Source organism: Callorhinus ursinus, unplaced genomic scaffold (genome assembly GCF_003265705.2).
Source record: "Callorhinus ursinus isolate GAN/ISIS: 27379988/994484 unplaced genomic scaffold, GSC_fseal_2.0 scaffold28, whole genome shotgun sequence".
NCBI classification, from domain to species: domain Eukaryota; kingdom Metazoa; phylum Chordata; class Mammalia; order Carnivora; family Otariidae; genus Callorhinus; species Callorhinus ursinus.
Window position 1 is genome coordinate 3736732 of NW_027397090.1, and position 20611 is coordinate 3757342.

A 20611-nucleotide genomic window follows, 5' to 3' on the forward strand; every position below is an offset into this window, starting at 1 on the left:
AATGATTGCATTGGCTTTCTTAAACAATTTGTGCATCTATGTTAGTGTACGTTTGCCTCCCTTTGAAGGCAAGTGACAGGTTTTACAAATATTTAAATTACGCCCTGCCTAATTCACGTAGCATATAGCATGATGCTTTAATTTTTTTTTTTAGTGTGTACCAGATATTTGTTATATGCCTATAAATAAAGACTGTAAGGTACAATCCTTAGTCTCAAGGAGTTTAAGCCTCGTTTGGAAGAGAATACATACAAAAACATCTGTAGTACAATAAATTAACTAAGTTACCTAATACTATATCCTCTCTATATACATTCTATAACCTGTGTTCTACAAATACGTATATGATATATTCCAACGGGACATTTGAACTAGGAGAGAACAGATAGGTAATAAGAAGAAAGTAGATGAGCCTACCTAGAGATGTGTGCATATGTATGCCCATGGGGCTAGCTAGCTATCTACCATACCAGAAGCAGTGACTGTTTAATACACTCCAGGTATATTTCTAGTACAGAGTGACACTGCCACCCCAATTTGTGTATTTTCTGAAGTTAGGTCCAGATACATGAGATGTTCTCAAAGGAAGGTATCCCTGAGGCCCCTGAGATATGAAATCTGAGGAAAACGCTTCCAGGTCACTAAAACAAGGATTTGTGGAATATTCTGTGTATCGGAACCCTCCTTCTCAAAGTCCTAAATAATTTTAGAAATTTCTTCCTGACTCAGTCCCTTTTATTGACCATTCACTGTGCAACATTTCTTGATTGCTGAAAATATATTATTCAAATTTCCAGTGAGAGACCATTTGCAACTTAAGGCCGAAAGGTTTCTTTAGTAAACTTCACTTTTGAATGTCCTGAGCTAATGCTGGTAATTGAACATATAAAAGATTCCCCTAAACTAGCTTCTCTTTGCCAATAGTTACAGACTCAGGTCAGGGAAACTTTCAGTAAAGCTTAGTTTAAGAAATTGAACAATAGGGGCGCTTGGGTGGCTCAGTTCATCAAGCATCTACCTTCAGCTCAGGTCACGATCTCAGGGTCCTGGGATCGAGCCCCACATCGGGCTCTCTGCTCAGCGGGGAGTCTACTTCTCCCACTCTCTCTGCCTCTCCCCCTACTCATGCTCTCTCTCTAAGTCTTAAAAAAAAAAAAAAAAAAACCAATCTGAGCAGTGTATTTTTATGAAGGTCAATTATTTCAATTTTTATTTTATAAGCCATTTTGTAGGAAACATCACTTGCTAACGACTGTCTTTTCTCTTCCCAGCGGGCTTAGAGTAGTAGCAATATATGTATATTAGTGTCAAGATGCAAGGCTCTTTATACACGTGACCTGGTGTTCTTGTAGGCAGCTCTCCTAAAACTGTTAGTCATGTTTCACTACTTTCTTCATTTAAGGACACTCCTTTTACCAGAGCTTTCTGAGTTATGCCATACAAAAACCATCACTTGAAGTAGCAATGGCCCAAATGATAATTAGTTCACTCATAATCACTGATTACATATTCCTTTTTCACTCCGCTGAAAAACCCGAAAATTCCTTCCAAATCCACAAAACCCAAATAATTGAAATATTATAAACCTCTGAACTAGTACACACATGACAAGAGCATCCCAACACAAAAAGTTTTCTCCCCTTTCTTTTAAGAGCACAGTTTTTTCTCTTATTCTGAAATCGCTTACAGTTTTTTTTTAGAAAGCTAAGAAATGCACCACTTTCAGTGCCCAGGCAACATCTCTGGGAGCAGAAGGAAACTGCCTTATCTACTAGAAAGGCAAAGTTTGCGATCAGACGTCAGAGGCAGCTGGAGAGAAGAAGGGGCTCAAACCCAGGGAGAGCAGGTAAGGTGGCAGATTTTTAGAGGCACTCAGAATCCTTCTGGTCTTGGGAGGATTCACTTTTACCTGAGGATCTGGGGTGTGCTACAGGGGAGTCTGTTACAATACGTGTTCTTACACACCCGTGGGAGAAGGATGGTGGGGGGAGGCTGTCCTGTGAGCTGTCACGCAGAGTTAACTCATGACTGAGCTTTTGTTGAGCTGGGATAAGAGATCTGTACGCTTGAAGCTTATCTGTTTCTATGCTTTGTATTTGTTTTTGTTTTCTTTCCTCTTAGATTCCTACCAAGGTGTTTTTTTGTTTGCTTGTTTGTTTTTTGGGTTTTTTTTTGGTGTTTGTTGTTGGGAAAAGCTCTGAGGGGAGGGGAGTGAGAAGCATCAGAATGGCCAATGGTTGCAGCCGTTCCAGAGGAGGATCTACTGTTCTACTGATGCAGGCAAGCACCTGCGGATGCAAAGAAAGCAGGCTGCGGGGAGCTCGGCAGGTGGGAGCTTTCCCTGAGTAGATACTGTAGTCGAGCGACCTCAGGAGAAGTGAGGATGCTTCCCTCTAGGACGTGGAGAGTTGGGCCGTTGCCAATAAACAGGGATCAAAGCCCCTGCTGGTGGTTCTTCACCCCAGCACTGAGCCTCACCGTTCCTCACTGACCTGAGCAGGGGATGCGTGTCTGGAGTGCGGCAGTGTCCTGGCGCCCAACTCTGCCTCCCTCTGCCCTCTCCCCTCTCTCCTTTCAAGGGAGTATCTCGTAGATCGGGCTTTTCAGCTTGTGAGAGGAGAGGCTGAATCTCCAAATACCAAGGTCCAAGCGTTGTTGAGAAGTACTAGTATAAGAGATCCCCGGGGACGGGGTGCGGGGGCTGCAGAGTGGGCTTAGGCTTAGCGCTTGAATGACCACAGCCTTGGCAGACTGTCATTTGAGCTCCTGGCTCCAATTTCTTAGTTCAGATACGTTTTCCTCATGTGGGAGGCCCATGGCTTATTGATCCCAGTGGATCATCCACTTTTAATGCCCCTTCGACATCTTTCTCCTAACCTCCACCTTCACTCAGAGGCAAAGACTGGCCTGTAGAACAAGCCAGTGGGGGTAAGAGGCAAGGCTTATCCTTTCTTATTTTATCAGATTACTGGCCATCTACTTTGGCCCCAACATCAAACTGTACTGCTGAAAATCTTAATCTACGGTGGATTTTTCCAGGTAGGGTGTATCCTGCAACCTTCCTTCTACTCATCACAGTGGAGGCAAAAATTAGTCTTTAAAAATGCTCAAAATGCAAAGAAAGAGAAAACAGATGAAGAATTCCGGGGTGTTCCCAGCCCCAAAGCGAACTTATCCAACTGAGTGGGCTGTTTGGGGCACAAAGGTGAGGATTTTCCATTTGAGCTTATTGGTCAAAAGAATTGTTGAAATATGAGTGTTATGGTGTAATATCCCACAGAACTGAGTATCCTGTAGGTCTATAGCCACAGATAGGGCACCTGGTTGCAAAGTTTGAGATGACAATCATTTTTTGGTGGGGGGGAATGGGGAGGTTCAGGAAAAATTCCTGACTTTTTTTCCCCTTCAGTATTTTGTGCATTGGAAAATATTCCTGAGAAACACCCTAGAATTTCAGGATAAAGACAATCTATTTTCAAAAATCCAAACAACAGTGACCCACTTAACAACAGTTAATGGAGACTGCTGGGGGCAGAGCTGCCCAGTGAAAAGTTGTCAAGTGAGAATTTAATAGGGTAAGTACAAGTTTTTTGCTACACCCCAACTTTCACCACTTTAAAACATATGATACGCTGAAATGATTAATATTTCTCATCAAAAAGGAAGAAATACAAAGATTTGTGGGAAGCTAGGCATCCCTTAGCACCAATGTTTAGGCAAGAGGCCAACAAGAGATACAATACGTGTTATGTCCTGAATGTTTCTGTTCCTACAAAACTCGTGTGTTGAAATCTATTGCCCAACATGATGGTACTAGGACATGGGGTCTCTGGGAGGTGATTAGAACAGGAGGGTGGAGCCTTCATGAGTGGGGTTAGTACCCTTACAAGAGACTCCAGAGAGAGCTCCCTTACCTTGCCCCTTCCTGCTGCCATGGGACCCAGCTAGGAAGTGGGCCTTCACCACACACCAAAGCTACCAGTATCTTGATTTTAGACTTCCGGGCCTCCAGCAAAAGGAGAAATAAATGTCTGTTGTTACAAGCTACCCCATTTATGGTATTTTGTTATAGTGGTCGGAACAAACTAAGGCAGCCCACATCCAGAGCTGTGTTCTTCTGTCTGTCTCACTCCAAGGCTTTCCACGGCTTATAATTTACTCTTTCCATTTTACATTAAGGCCCGCCTGCCTTAATAAAGGCCCCCTGCCTTAAAAAGGGGCAGCTGTAAATGTATTGAAAATGAGCCAGAACCTTTCTTACTGAAGTACCCGTGTCTCGTCATGATTCTTGTATTCTTTTCTTGTCACCTACTATTGCTGTACGTCAGGGTACGACTAAGTCAAAGGATCTTTCCCTTCCTCCCTCGGGCAGGGGTGCAAGGCTATTTTTGGAAAAACACTTACGTTATTACTTCAGCTGCTTTTATGGTCCTCTTGTAGGAGGGTGTCAGAGTGCAGGCCCACAGTCCTTTTTCTAAAATCTTTGGACCTGATGTGCTTGGAATTCAAATTTTTTTCAGATATGGCATCCAGAGCACATATTACACAAAACTTCCAGTTGGTGGGGGGCGGGGGGTCTCAGCCAGCACCTTATAATCCAATACATTCATACTTCTGCAGTAAAATGTATGAATTTTCACAACAAAGACTGTAAAAGATCTCAAACCAGTTCAGGGCAAGCTTTGCTATCAGAGGAGTTTGTGTGTCAAATTTGCAAAAGAACTTTCAGTTTTCTGGACATTTCGGATTTTGAAACGGAGGGTAAGAGAGTGTAGATCTGTATGAGTTTTGACAGAATTAAGATGAGTGATTTCAAAGAGTTAAGACAGCAAAATCTGTTGGTGTTTACAGAAAGACGAGGTGAGACCTACTGCACATCACCTAAGGGGCCTTTCAAAGGGATCTTTGAGACACAGAATTTGACCACGTTGAACAGGATTGAAGGTAGATGGGTCGTTCCTGTCCCTGAGCATCTGTCATATGACCTTGACACATTCTGTCCCCCAGAGGGAGCGCTATTGTCATGGAATCTGAGCTGCCTCACTGTTCCGCAGGGAAAGGGCCCCGACTGCTCTGAGCCTCACAGGAACATTCCCAGACTAGAATAAAAACCTCAACAAGGCAAGAGTGTTGGAGCCAACTGGCATGCTTGCGCTATGACTCCATAATAAAGTAATTACACAGTTTGATTTTTTAAGGATATAAAAACCAAAAAAGAAATGTGGGTTTTTTTTTTTCTTAATAGAGGGAAAACAATTCTGTTTAAAACCCTCATCTTTGGTGTTTTATAAAGGTGGGACTTAGAAGGTTCTATCTTGGGCCCTTGCCCTAGGGATTCTATCGGAGGGGATGGCTAAGTTGTCCTTGAGGTGAGGGGCTGTCGGCAGCGGAGACATAGGGAGATAGGCTTACTTGGCTTCCAGGGCCAACGCAATGATGCCTGCGGCCATGGGGGCCGAGGCCGAGGTCCCGGTGTGGTTGTCCGTGCAGCGCTGCCTCAGATCCGTAGTAATCTAGAAGACAGAAATGAAAAATTTAGGGTTCTGGGGTCAATGGGAGTCACATGCAAGTAGAAAGAAGTTCACTCCTAAAAGTAGAATGGAGGGGGTGTTGAAACAGTGGTTTTAAATCCCTTGTTCCTGCACTTCTGTGACCCTACCACTTCTAGAGAACTGCCTGTGCAAATCAACTTGGAAAAGAGAAGCATGTGGAAATCGGACTGCACTTCTGTTAAAACTGGGGTCAGGACTAGGGTCAGTCTTTGGCTTGGAACATAGGGGTTATGCCTGTGTGCCTTTCAATTTTACCCCCCCAAACCCCTGCTTGCTTCACCCCAGACCCAGCTCTAGTTAAAACTAAAGTTCTTTCATGACCCCAACATTTTTAATGATCAGATACGTTGAGCCGACCACCAGACACTGAGGTAGGCACTGGAAGCTTGAAAGCACACGGTTTTATTCCAGAACGGATACCTTGGGAGAGGCATAGGTTTTAAGCAAAGGCATGCTCTGCCATAGATGGAACATCGGTTTTTAGCACCCACAGAAATGGTGCACGGAAGAACCAAGAGCTCCTCAAAGATTGAAGGTGAATACCAAAAACAAGGTTGAACCCAGGGTGCTTGAGGGGACATTACGGCACTAAGGGCCTGCCGGTATAGTACAGAAGGAGATTCGCCATTTCTCCGGTTTGTGAAAGCAGAATGTGAGAACTAGATCAGTTTTTCCTCTTGGTTTGAATCCAGTTTACTTCAGCTGTGGCTGAATAACATTCCTATCAGCAAGAGCTGTGCTTTTTAACCTTCCTTTCATGATCATTTCACCCAGGGAGAAAAAGTTAAACTGAGATTCTCCTTAACAAGACAAATGAGACACGCTGAGGTAAGATTTTGCAAACCAGTGAAATAGCCAAGATTTAAAAGACCTGCCCTCCCCAACAAGCGTCTACTTTTGCCTCCTCGGGGCTGATATCGCTCCGGCTGGGAACGCACAAGCCTCAGGAGATGAGCGGGTGCTCTCCCTGAAGTTACTGGAAGATGGTGGTTAAGCTTTGTTTGGCATCAAGACAAATAGGAAAACTGAGGTGAAAGGTCATCAGAAAGGTGTGGGGGGATAAAGGCAGCTGAAAACAAAGTCCTGTTGTTCTAAGGTGTATCCTTCCAGAGCAGTGTGGAGATTGGTTGATTCAGAAAGAAATCTGATCTTCACAGGAAGAAAGTGCCGCATAACTCCTCAGAAATGAGCCCTCCCCTCAAAGTTTCCTCAGGGTCCCCTGAGGATGTCTGAATGGACTCTTTAATTATCTGCTACGGATCTACACTGACACGCTGGCTGACCTAGTTTCACACAGGCCCATCAGTTCTGTCTTTTGTTCCTTTTGACACTTTGAATGTCACCAGATTACCGATACCAGATAGGCATTGATACCCAAGGATTGGCAGAAAGCACAAAAATATATAGAACCATAAGACATGGTGGTGGGAGAGAGGAGGCAAGTCTTACCCTCTTTTCTTGGAATAACTGAGTGGTGGCCAAGAGCCCCAACATTGTGTTTGGCAAGCAGAGGTTATTTCTTGATTAACAGATCTGATTAACTAGCCATCTTCTGAACCTCCATGTCGGATGCCTGCAAGATGTTTGGGTAAACAGAGCCCTACCCACTTCTGCATAAGAAACTTTCTGGATTTTTAATTATTGACTTTAAAAAGGTATTTCTTTGGTTCTTCTGTTGAGGGAAAAAGCACGTAACACAAATTTACCCTTTTAACCAACTTTTCAGTGTCCAGTACAGTATTGTTAACTCTATGCACGCTGCTATACAACAGATCTCTCTAGAACATTCTTATCTTGTATGAATAAAACTCCTTCCATTAAACAACTCCTCATTCTTCCCTCCTCCCAGCCTTTAGTAACCACCATTCTACTTTCTGTTTCTATGAGTTTAACTACGCTAGGTACCCCATATAAACACAATTGTATCGTATTTGTCTGTGTGTGTATGAGAGAGAGAGACTGGCTTTTTCACTTAGAATAATGTCCTCAAGTCTCATTCTGTTGAAGCACATGGCAAGATTTCCTTCTTTTTAGGCTGCATAATATTTTGTTATATGTATTTACCACATTTTCTTTCTTCATCCATTCATCAGTGGACATTTGTGTGCCTTCCGTCTCTCGGCTCTTGCAAATAATGTTGCAAAGAACACGGGGATGCAAAGATCTCTTCGCAATCCTGTTTTCAGTTTTTGTGAATATGTAACCAGAAGTGAGCCTGCTGGATCACTGCAGAGGTACTTCTACTTCATTTGAAATTGTGGTTCAATTCGCAGCCTTGTTTTCCAGAGGCCTGGTCTGTAAGTCAAGGCATGAACACCCCAGAAGCAATCCGTTTCCGAGTCTCCAGATCCTCTGTTGTTGAGAGACGGCTCTGCCTGCATTCTTCTCATTGTACCTCACCCTCATGGTCACATTCCTTGGCCAAATTTTCTTTTTTTCAATGACTTGTGCCTGGATTCAAGATTTTTCACGATGTCTTCCCACTTGGCTCCTTTTGCTTGTTCTTCAGCTGTACCAGACACTTTTGGTACACAAAAACCCCTCCAGAATAAACACCCCAAGTGTGTGTAACGTCCTGGAGTCGGATAAATAACCACCTCCGGCCAACCTCAAACGTGAACGATAAAAACTTTATGAGGCCGAGTCCATAACAGGAAGATGCCTTGTTCATACAGAGTGACAGGTAGAGACGTATACGCTGCATGCTTAAATAAAAAGCTGCTCCGTACTTCTCTATACAAACACCAGCCACATGTTAAACGCTCTTAATATGGCCACGCTTGTGGAATTCCAGATCGGCACTGTGGTCTCATTTATTTATTTATTTTCCAAGCACTTCATCTAAATGAAATGCGAGTAGCATGGGTGTGTGTGTGGGGGGGGGGGGGGGGAAGGGGGTGGGGCAGGAGAGCCAAGGAGAGTGGGAGGGGGGAAAAGGGACAGAGAGAAAAGAAATAAAAGCAGCCTCCCTCCCTCTCACCCTGTTTTCAGGGGAAATTCCAGCTGGGTCATTTCAAGAGGAAGTTACTGTCACTGGTGGAAATATTTAGGTGTAAATGACTGGAAAGATCTAAGGCAGGGTTTTCATCATTAAGAGAAGCCACAGTATCAGGGAATTTGTAGGTCTCTCTTCAGAATGAAAAGGCAAAGACCACCAAGGAGCACACAGTCTTGAAGAAAAATGATGTCCCGAAAACTGGAACCACATGGGGGAACCCCATTAATCATAATACACGCACGCAGGCTCTGACAGCATAATTTAAAAGCAAAGTTGTGTGGAACAGTCGGCCCATGTCATGGAGTCCAGAGGCTCTACGTGTGAGAACAGAACAATAAAGCCCTGTAGGTTTCGATTCCGTTTTAAAGCAAGTCTCAAAATTGGTTTCCATCCCAGGGGCTCATCCAGTGCACTTCAAATTCCCTACCCAAATCAGAAACAGAATTCTCCTCCACAGAACTTCTCAGATTGCTCAAGAAAATATCCTCTCTGTCCATCGGAGTGAGGGAAACAGGAGATGACACCAGGCCTCGAGCCAGATCAAAGCTGTCCTGATCAGCAAATGAGATGTTCGGCCTGTCTCAGGATGAGGAGCAGATGGTTTTGGGGACGCCACCAGGTTAGGGATGTCATCTGTGTTTGGTGAGAAGGGGTGGGCGTTGTTCAGGTCTAGTCATACTCCCTCTGAGCAGAACCCTGGCTTTTTCTCATCCTAGGCTCTTATTTCCTATTATTTCACATTTCATTAGTTGGGCTGATTGGATCTCTTATTCCAGCCTGTTGAGGAAATTCTCCAGGGAACCTCAGCTCAGATTGACTTTGGCCATGAGTGACAAGTCTTAATAGCAACCCTGCAGTTAAGACTTTCTATCTCCCTGATATCTTGTGATCTGTTTTATTTTGAAGGTGCCATATTGTCTCCTATCTGTTAAAAGAGCAACTGAGCAGATATTTTTAAAACATGAAATGATTCTACTGTCTGTTAGGTTGAATTTGTTTCTGGTGTGGAGTTTGATTTGGATTAGAAATGTGCCAGAAAAGCTGTTTCAAACACAGCGATGGGGGATAAAGGCAGAAAATAAATCTTCAATGTGTCAATGAATAAAACAGAAGAAGCTGATTTATTAAGCACAGCAAAATAAAATGGAATGGAGGACCAATTAATGCTTTCTGGGTTCAACCGAAGTCTGGTCTAAAATTCAATCATGACCGAGGAGTCCGCACAAAATTCCCGTGCTGTGTTCTATGGGAATCTGTAAATGTGAAGTGCAAATGTAAGGTTTTGCTTACAAATGTGAGGCTGTTATCACTGGAGGAGGATGCTATCATGTATCATTTTTGCACTTCCATCATGTTCAGCTCTGTACTGGGTATGGAGCAGAAGCACAGTATTTATTGGTTAAATTGGATTACTGATATCAAGCTCACACAGACTATACTTTAAACTCCCCCAATTATTAGGAAAGACTTCAAGGTTTTTTTTTTTTTTTTTGGTCCAATCTCCAAATAAAACTCACATAAACTCATAACCCACCTACAAAAATTACGTGCGTAGACACGTACATATAATCCAGGGGCTGAAGTACAGTTATTCCTCACCACTGCTAGTATTAGCACAAACTGGGCGGCTTAGAAAACTACCACCGCTTGCAACAAGTGCGAAAACATGCAACAAGTGTTTACATGTGTGCACGCTCATGTGTGTGTACAAAACTACATTCAAATCCGCAGGAACTTTGCACGCAAGATACACTATTAACTCAGGAAATAGGAGGCTCAGAGGGACCAACTTGCCTAAGGATGCACAGTTACTAAAGAGCTGGGTAAGTGGCAGAGCATTAAATCCTGACGTGGCCCCAAAAGAAAAAGCTGAGTTACAGGGGGTAGCCATCCATGAGAGCCAAGGTGGCCGTTCCAGACCACCACTGGCCATGGCGGTGGAATTGGCCTTGAGATCCAGCTCTGGTCAGCAAGTGGGCATTGACATTCTCCTTCAGCCCACAGTGGAAATCAGAACTTTTCAGGAACAGTCTTTTCCTCTTTTCTTTTTTTTTTTTTTTTTTAAGATTTTATTTATTTGAGAGAGAGAGAGAGAGAGTGTGTGAATGAGAGAAAGCAAGCACGGGCAGGAGAGGGGGAGTGGCAGAGGGAGAGGGAGAAGCAGACTCCCCACTAAGCAGGGAGCCCGATGCAGGGCTCATCCCAAGACCCCAGGATCATGACCTGAGCCAAGGCAGATGCTTAACCGACTGAGCCACCCAGGCACCCCTGTCCTTTCCTCTTTTTAACATTCTCAAGAGACTACGTGTCCAGCTTCCAAACACACTACCCACATCTGGGTTTCCTAGTCTTCTGCTTGAAAAATAATGACTTTTCCCAAATCTAAAGAAGAAAGAGAGAGATGATAGAAATCAACCTGGGTGCGAATGGTGGCTATGCTTGAATAAGGATTTGGGTGGCAGGGGAGGGCTGGACTGGGAAGCAGGATGTTTCTGCAAAATAAGAAAATGCGTAGCTGCTTAGGAACATTGAAAGCACTAAGACAATTCCTCCACATGGAATTGGTCGCTCAGTCCAAGCCTGAGATACCCCAGGTGGCAAGTTTGTTTTGAACACAAATAAGTAACATGACGTCAGGAGAGGGCTGAGCAGAGCATATATTCTCAACGTTTGGCTCGCAAGACCCCTCCCAGGAGGAATATGATCACCACCATATTCCAATCTCTAAGACAAATTGCTAGAGGAAAGAGGGCAAAGGTTGAACTAGTCCCCAAAGAAAGAGATAATTTAATGATGGGAGGAGCTGCGGAGAGAGGGAAGCTTTATTCCCCAAACACAACTGGGGAGAAATTTCAGGAGACAGCGAAGGGTTACAAAGGGGATCTTTAATGCTCTTCGACACGAAGAAAGGTTGTAGGTACAGCTTTATCACGTAGCAAGATTCCTGTGGGCCATTTCGTATGTCAAATATTTTACCGTCAAATACCCTTTGCCTTTCACCAACCTACCAGAAGAAGGAGTTTCTCTTAAAGAAACAGAGCATCTCCCTGTCTTCCTGTAGGCATATAAACAACTCCTGAAGCTCCCATCCTTCCCAATGTCTGATCGTGATTTATGCATGAATATTTACTCAGCTCAGGCTCTGGGAAGGAACAAGGCAAAGTCTTCAACCTCACGTAGTTTCCGATCTAGTTTCTGAAAAACAGTTTCCAATCTGTTTCTTCCAAAACAGACAGCAAGAAAACGTGCAATGTACTAAGTCGCTCTGAGAACAGGAGGAAGAAAACTGAATAAAGAGTGGGGGAGGGGCGCCTGGGTGGCTCAGTCAGTTAAGCGTCTGCCTTTGGCTCAGGTCATGATCCCCGGGTCATGGGATCGAGCCCCACATCAGGCTCTCTGCTCCTCGGAGAGCCTGCTTCTCCCTCTCCGCCTGCCACTCCCCCTGCTTGTGCTCTCTCTCTGTCAAATAAATAAATAAATAAAATCTTAAAAAAAAAAAAAAAAAGAGTGTGGGAGGTGAGATTTTAAGGGAGGTGAGAAAGAAAATCCTCCTTGAGGTGATGCTCAAGAAGAGGCATAAATTAAGTGCAAGTGCTATCTGGGGGAACAGTGCCTTAACAGACGACACTTGTCACAAGACAGAGAGCCGTAGCTTGAACGTCACACAAAAGTCATAACCTGGAGGAGGAGCTCAGCGCTGATACTGTGCCACAGGGCCCAGCAACCCAGACTGGCAAAGAGCCTTAGGTTTCTGTAACAGGATTGATGGTCTTGGGGGATTAGCAGAAGGTCTTATGGCCTGAAAATTAAAATAAATCCGCCAGGTAGTGAAAAATAATATATATTTGCATGTGTATGCGTATATGTGTATATATATATATATATATATATTATCACTGCGAAAAGAACCCCAAAAGGGTAAGAGCAGCACCATTCTGTCAGACGCCTCCAGAATGGATGTCTTTTGAAAGTACCCAGAACACGACTGCATACTGGTTACAAGACAGGCTTGGGCATCCATCCTGACTTTGGTGGAAATCCAGGCTCTACCGCTTACTGCCTATGTTTCCTCCAAGCACTCTATAGTTTCCTCATCTGTAAAGTGAGGACAGTGCCTGGTCGTCCTGGGTAGAGTTTTGAGGATACTATGAGATGATGCATTTAATGTGCACAGCCCAGTGCCTGGCACTATGTTAGGATAACCGTGAATGTAGGAGATATTTGACATGGAATACGATGTATGCATTATTATCAATCAAAACATATTATTTGATCATATGGCTTTATAATAGCCAGTCATTTCAAATGATTTCTATTTAGCTTACAGGGGAGCTTCTTATTGTAGTAATCTTGATATTTTGGATGCTTCACTCGTAAAGAGATATAAGGCCATTACTGATCTGAATCTGTTAAAGCATGAATGAAATACCAACGTCTGCAACTGTACTAATAGCAGGGGCAGGAAACCAAGAGACAGAGATCTGGCTGTTCTGAAACCCAGGAAAAGGTTTTCCTGCTTGCCTACCATGACAAGACATTCTGTTCAGGATGAGTAAAATTTATTCCACAGAAGTGCTTTTCCAGAAGCAGAGGGATCTTTCCTCTCTTCTGAATCCTCGGCATGCGCCTGGGTTAAATCACAAAGGTGCTCTACGCAAATAAGACACGACAACTGTGCTCTCCTGAAGAAGCTGCCAATGGCACAAGGAAATGGATGGCCCGGGGAGGAGAGCCCCAGAACAAAGGGAGACAGACACCACCATTCCTGCAACACTCAATCACAATGCCACCGCCAGGAAGCGGGCATCTCCGAGGCACCAAGGGCAGCTGGTTCAAAGCCTGGTGAAGAAAAGGTCCCAGGCACGATGCAGGATTATTTGTCATTCTGAGATCTAGAAGGAAAAGGGGTCCGCTGGACCATAAAAGGCTGATGTCATTGCCAACTCTACTCATGTTCAAACCACTAACATGTTCACGATCAAAGAGCCTCTCTCTATGGGGTAGGTGGTACAGATGGCAGTATTTTGTAGATGGGAAAAATGGAGGTACAACAAGAGCCCCTATTAACAATAGTTGGAAAAACGGTCAGCTTTGCCTCCCAGGATGCACAATGCTACACCGTCTTAGGGAACAGTGGTACTGGTCACTCCTGAGCAGCTTGTCGTGCCAGTGTGCTGAGAGTCCCTTACGTTCAGCATCTCATCTTCACCAAAAATCTGAGGCCAGCGAGGGTTTTACCTGCATTTTACAGATGGCGTAACCAAGACTCTCTGAGGGTCACTGAGCCACTGAGTGATCTGTCTGAAGCTAGAAACTCTAGCTTGAAAGAGCTACTAAATTTCCTCTCCAATTTATGGTGATCTGGAGATTCACGCAAAATCAAGAGATTCGAAGAACCGGATGGAGAAAAATTACTAATAAATTGCTGTGATGAAAATAGGAGAAAGAGATCAAACAGAAGGTAGAAACAAGTTTAATATATAAAGTGAGTCAGGAAAGGTTTTGGTGTCAGAAGTAGCAAGCAGGGAGAAAGTGAAGTCTGACTGACTGGATTCACCCAGTGACTGGATCATTCCGTCCATCCCTGGGAGAATCCTAAATGACCACCTTTCATGGCGGGGCGGGGGGTGGGGGGCAGTCACAGCAGCTCTATCATGGCATCACAACATGATGAGGGCCCAGGAAGGTCAAGTCTAGGGAGTAAATCTCACATACGGATTTTGAGGTCCCTCTGTCCCTATTGCATTCTCCCATCCAGGACCCAGAAAACCCTTCCTTCTCCTTTGAGATTCTGCCCACTGGATTATACCTTTCTCTTAAGAAAGGCATTTATGGAACTTCACAATACCCTCCCCATGGCAACCATCCCACAGGCAAAAACAGGAGTCTTGATGGGCATATTCACTTTGAAGCAATGGCAAGTTTGCCTTCAGACCTGAGAGGTATAGAAAGAGAACTCTTATTCCAGAGAGTTCCACTGGGATTTTTATGGTGCAGAACTGACAGATGCCACTCAGTCTTCGAGGACCGTGACCCTGAGTACTGAGAGACAAGCAAATCTGAGAGCATAGGGGTACTCCTAGATTATAACATTTTCATAATGAAGGTAAAATATCACGGAACATCACTTTCCCATTAAGGAAGCCAGGAAATGGTGAAACTTGTCATCTCTGTATTTTCTCCTTTGATATTTTACTTTGAATTGCAGGGTTATGTTTACTGATGAATGACAGAGGTACTTAAAGGTGGGTTCACACATATATTTTTTTAATCTAGTTATTGTGAAGGAATTAGGGAAGGATAGGGTATATGGGTAGGCAATTTAATTTATTTAAATCAACCTGGAAAATGTAACTAAAGAAGTTAGTAAAAAGTAGCTGAGAAGTCACACATGACAATTACGTAATAACCAGGAATCAAGAAGAACCAGATGGATGTGGATAAAGCGCTACATGACGGGAGGAGTATCTTATCACCTGTATTTCCACCACTGTGTAAAAGTCAGATGTGACCCAAATTTGCATAAACCTCTAAGACCTGGGAGCAGGGTCTTAGCCACAGGCTAAAAAGTATCAAGGAAAGCCGCTTGGCTTCACTTTAGAAAGACAAATCCTGAGACAGTTTATAAAACTATGATCAAGAAAAAAGTGCAAAGGTGTTTGAAATTTCACATCAGAGGCACAGCGCTGGGCATCCCCAAAGCCAGAACCTTCCTTGAGGGGTCAAGCAATGTGCAAAGCACTTTTTATTTACTTCGTCATCATTTCTGTAGTAACTCCATAAGCTATGTGATCCTAAATGCTCACATTTTACAGATAAGGATGTTGAGACAGAAAAATTAAGTAATGGGTCTAAAGTTACGCAGCTTATAACAGATAGCTCAACAGTCAACAAAACCCATGCAAGCCGGGCCTGCAACCCGAACTCTTCCTCAGTTTGCTGTGTGAAGAGAGAGTAGGGCGTGTGGGTAAGCAGGTCACACAGGACTTCTCTGCTTTTCATTCAGGCAAGCTGGTGCCTCAGCAGTAGGAAAGTGCCTTTTGACAGGGTTAGCTCACACTGAGTTAGCCGTAAGCACTTTGAAACCAACGCACGGAAGGTAAGTTTTGAAGGTGGTATGGAGACAGGGTGACAAGGAAACTGGGCTGAGAGTCAGAGCTTGTCTCTCTTCTGCCTCTAACTCACAAGGTGAATGTGGACCATTCATCTGTCTTCAACCAAACCAAAGCTTACTCATGTCTACGACCACATCCAATGCTGGAATGTAATGACCCGGATAAGCAAATCTGATGAATTAATAATAGAATGACAACATTTACAAATACTTGTGATTGAGCAAACAGCTAACTTCCGTATATTACTTGTCTATTTCCGTATATTCTTTGTGCATGTTTATGGTTCTTCCTTTGTCTTTCATAGGGAAAGATAAATGAATAAATCGTGACACTCAAGTGTTACATACTATTTTCTTATCGTACGACTCTCCGCTGCTGTAGGTGGTGGCCAGTGTGGATGAACACTCTTCCAGGTACCAAGGCTTCTTCCCACTCTCAGCTGTGCTGCTGATGGAGATGGTGTAGATGCTGTTGGTGTAGCCATCACAGGAACAGTGGTCTTTGCTCCTTCCACCGTTTCCCGAGGCCCAGACAAAAACAGAGCCGAGGCCTCTCCGCCCCTGTTCACAAACAGAAAAAGTTAAATGAGAGAAGACACAGATCACAGACTCTAGATGCAGAGAAGATCAATAGCAACAGGGCACATCAAATATTTGCGGGAGGGGTGTGATGCTGTTTTAGTAACATGCCGGATGTAAGCTGTTTTCTGAGGTAAGAAGAGTTGCATGCATTCATTCATTCATTCATTCATTCATTCATTTATAGAGAGAGAGAGAGCACGAGCGGGGGGTCGGGGTGGTGAGGCAGAAGGAGAGGGAGAGAGACAGAGTCTTAAGTAGACTCCGTGCTGAGTGCAGAGCCCGACCCCAGGCTCCACCTCACGACCCTGAGATCATGACCTGAGCTGAAATCAAGAGTCGGACGCTTAACTGACTCAGCCACCCAGGCGCCCCAAGAGGAGTTGTTTTTAGAAACTAAAATAATCTGGATGTGATGTACAGCCTGGTGACTATAGTTAATAATCCTGCATTGTTTATTTGAAAGTTGCTAAGAGAATAGATCTTAAAAGCTCTCATCACTAGAAAAAAAAAATGTAACTATGCATGGTGATGGATGTTACCTAGACCCACTGTGGTACTCATTTCCCAATATATACAAATATCAAAGCATTATTTTGTACACTTGAAATGAATATGTTATATGTCAATTATATCCCAATAAAAAAACCTAAAATAATCCTTTTCATATGTCACAGTCATAGAAGCCACGAGACAGTAATGACGACAACAGGAGGGCTAACATTCATTAGGTACCCACCGTGGACCAGGCGCAATTATAATTGTTTTATGTGAATCAGACTGAACTCTTCCAACAACCCTGTGGGAATGGTATAATTTTTGTCCCCATTATACAGACGAAGAATTGAGCTACAGAAATTAAGAAATGTTCCCATGGTCACATAGCTAGGGAGTGGAAGGACAAAATTTGAACCCACACAGCCAGACCCCAGAGCTGGAACATCATTAGCTGTAATTACTGCAGACCTTTACTAGTGCTATAACTCTCACATGAAGTGGTGCTCTTCTGCTCCCTCAGTTGACATATGAGCAACATGAGGTATGGAGAGGTTCTGTGATTTATTCTTAAGTCACCTCATTGGTGAGGAGCAGAATTAGGGATGATGTGCCTTCCAGAGCTGTGTCCCCACATTTGTATGGCATAGACTCTAATTATGAAGGATGTTAATGGATGCTACCAGAAATAAAAGAATTTCAAGATTAAGTACGTTTGGGAAACTCTAAGCAAAATGAAACAGATTCCTCTACTGTAGAACTCAATAAGGGGTTGTTCATTGCAAAACTCTATGGGAGGCACAATCAGATGTTTTTTTCCCAAACATATTTGATGGCGGATACCTTCTTCGACCTGATGCGTGAAATTTTTCTTACAAGGCTAGGAGATGGGGTTACATTCTTTATGCCGAAACCTGGCATCCATTCGCAGAGTTTCCTGAGGTCATAAAATAATTAAGGAGAACAAGCAAAGTAGAACATAGATGTAGTGAAGCATAATGACTATTTGGTTCTATAAGATAAGATCTTCAGAAGAGAGAAGTTAGCCAAAGTGAAGTGTATTTCTCTGAATAGCCAGAGCTGAATACCTCAGAAATTTTACCTTTTTAAAGCTAGAAGTCACACTTAAGGACACATAGGCCAAATCTATCATTTGGTAATTAGACAGTGAGAACCAAAGTCACTAGCTGGTGATGGCTGAACCCCTTTTTTTGCTTCCAGGCCCTAGATTTTATGGTCTCAGGTGGAAGGAAAGTATTTGGGATGCTGTTTTGGAATTTCTGGTAAAAGAGCCAAGGAAAGAGAGAGGACAAAGAATTTGAAATATTCTTGATAAACTGTCTCTGACCTTGAAACCTCAAGGAACAGAATATTTATGACATGATTTGACCTGAACATAGATTTCTTTTTGTCTTTCAATGTGGAAAAATGCAATATGATCGCACAGGAATGGGAAAGACTCGTGAAGAGAGAGGGAGAGAAAGTTCTGGATGCTATTGCCACGAGACAGCTGGGTCTGGTTTACCATCCTTCAGTTTGTCATCAAAATATTCAGGAAATGTACAGAAGGATGCAAAAATCACTAAGGCATCATCAACAAAGGATTTTGTTCAATGCTTTGTAAATCTCTAGAAGGAATTACTCCTCACCATGGTGTGGATGGCCAGATTGAGAAACTCTGGTGACTGACTCATATCCTCACCTCAGAGACAGAACATCATAGCCAAAGAAGGAAGGGTCCAATTCCTCATCAATATGTACCCTCTCTATCACACACCGAGGGGCTGTGTTGCTGGCAAAAAGCACAGTCCCACTGGAGCTCTATCTGGCAGGTCAACAGAACGCATGACATAATGCAAAAACCCTCCTGGTTTAAACAGCACTGGAACAGACAATAGATTAAGAACCACAAAACCATGAAAAAGCATGTCTGGCATAATCACCCATATATACCTATACAAAATTATGACTGGGTGCCTATGTATAAAATTCACTGAAAAGATCTTTAAAAACGTACTTGGTTTTAAAAGAATATTTAATAAGAAAATGTTCAGAAGGCACTTTTATGTTCACAATGTAATTACAAATGGACGATACAAAATGATATAATATGGTCTCAGTTCAGAAAAACAAAATGTTTGTGTGCCTGCGCGTGCGCGTGTAAAGAAGTTAATGTGTATAAAGTTATATGCATACAGCTATCATAAAATGACAACACAACAGAACTTAATTCTGTTTGGTAAGATTAGGAAAGATTTTTTTTTTCTTTTTCATACAATCCTTCCATGACCATATGATTTTTATAAACAGAAACAAACACATTTATTCTCCTCTTAAGAGGGGAAACACAGGGCCAATTCTTAAGAGATAATTTTTACTTCATGATTAAGAGGGCTTTTAAACACAGAAGGTTCGTTGTGCACTAAAAATAAGCAGAGACTAACATTTATAGAAACTTACTAGGCACGGAGCACTGTACAAACGTTATTCTGCACAATTCAAGTCTATCTCATCATTTCGCAGAGGGGTAAACTCGGGCTCAGAAATGCACATGAACACCAGAACCAGAGCTTAAAATCCAGCTGGAGCTAAAGCCTGTGCCCCTAACCCTCAACAATAGTCTTCTTTGGGGCAAAAAAGGCAGCTGGTGGTTGCTGTACCGTTTTTAGCCAAAGCTCCAGTGTCTTCATTGAAGTTTGCCTTTAGAACCTAAGAGCAGACCAGGCTCCAAGTTCTTTCCAGACTTGGTGGCAGGATTAAAATGATAAAGAAAGGATTCATGCATGGTCCTGAGCATTCTCAGGGAGAAGGACGTAGGTTCAGATGCAAAATTCTGCCTAGAAATCCCAACCTGACCAGGGCCCCCTCAGAAGTAGGACCACAAGTCATTCTATCATGGCAGCGTCCAGAGAGACACCACTGTGAAGGACCTAGGACATTATCATGGAGTCCTCTGGAGATCCGCTGGGTTGACAGAATGAACGGCTGAAAGAACAGTGGGTTGCCATTGCCCTGGAAATGTCCTTTCCAGAAAGAAGCGACATCCCTCTATCAAAGATAATTTGATGGAATTATTTTACAGCTGGGTACGGTGAAGGGAAACATCAAGGACAGTAGGAGATCAATAGCCACCCCAACATCCTTAGGACAGAAAGAAGCTGGGGAGTTAGGGGGCTGTCACTGGAACTGGAAACGGAGGGGCTAGTACAAGTTGAGAAATGACTAGGGGACATACCAACCCATGTTGGCCTTGCTGGGAGGGGGCCAGGGGCATATATACTGAGACCCTAGTCTATTTCTCCTTCTCTCCCATCTCTCTCCCCGAAGCCAGAGGACCTGGGAGCCCACAGGGAGCAGTATCCCTGAGCATGGAGCTTGTGGAAAGAAGAGGAGCGAGGATCTGGAGAATCTCATGGGAGACAACTGGCATTGTCCCTAAGGTGTGTTATGCAGTGACTTGGGTCCCTCCCCTTCAAATTCATTCAGTGACACCTTAACCCCCATGTGACGGTATTAAATAGAGTGAAGACACTGCAGGAAGGTGGCTTCTCTCTTCAGCTGAGGAGAGAGGTTATTACCAGAACCCAACTCTGCTGGCACCCTCATCATGGACTTCCAGACTTCCAACCTCCAGACTTCCAGAAAATACATTTCTGTGGTATTCCATTATGGCGGCCCAAGCTGACTCATACAAGGGGAGAGAGGGAGATGAGGCGATAAAGGGCGGCCTCCCCCGCCCCCCCACGGAGGCGACAGAATATATAGATGCTGCCGCCACCCTATCCACCAGGCATTCTGACCCTTATGCATGTGTGTATGGTTTATGATTAAAGTCCCAGAAACTAACAGGCTAATTTGTGGGCTGAAAATGCC

General features: G+C 43.6%; 1 protein-coding gene across 8 annotated transcripts in view; it reads right to left on the bottom strand.

Moving 5' to 3' along the window:
• The window catches only part of PCSK5 (proprotein convertase subtilisin/kexin type 5), a 465096-nt gene that overhangs the window by 258100 nt on the left and 186385 nt on the right, over nt 1–20611 (bottom strand). For all 8 annotated transcript variants that reach the window (XR_012374027.1, XR_012374026.1, XM_073878061.1 and 5 more), the window contains exons 8-9: nt 16013–16225; nt 5413–5513 (exon numbers count right to left, since the gene is read on the bottom strand). Coding sequence is in view for 6 of the 8 variants with exons in the window: in XM_073878061.1 (XP_073734162.1) it covers nt 5413–5513; nt 16013–16225 (314 nt within the window). In the remaining 2 variants the exon portion in view is untranslated. The remainder of the gene's footprint in view (nt 1–5412; nt 5514–16012; nt 16226–20611) is intronic.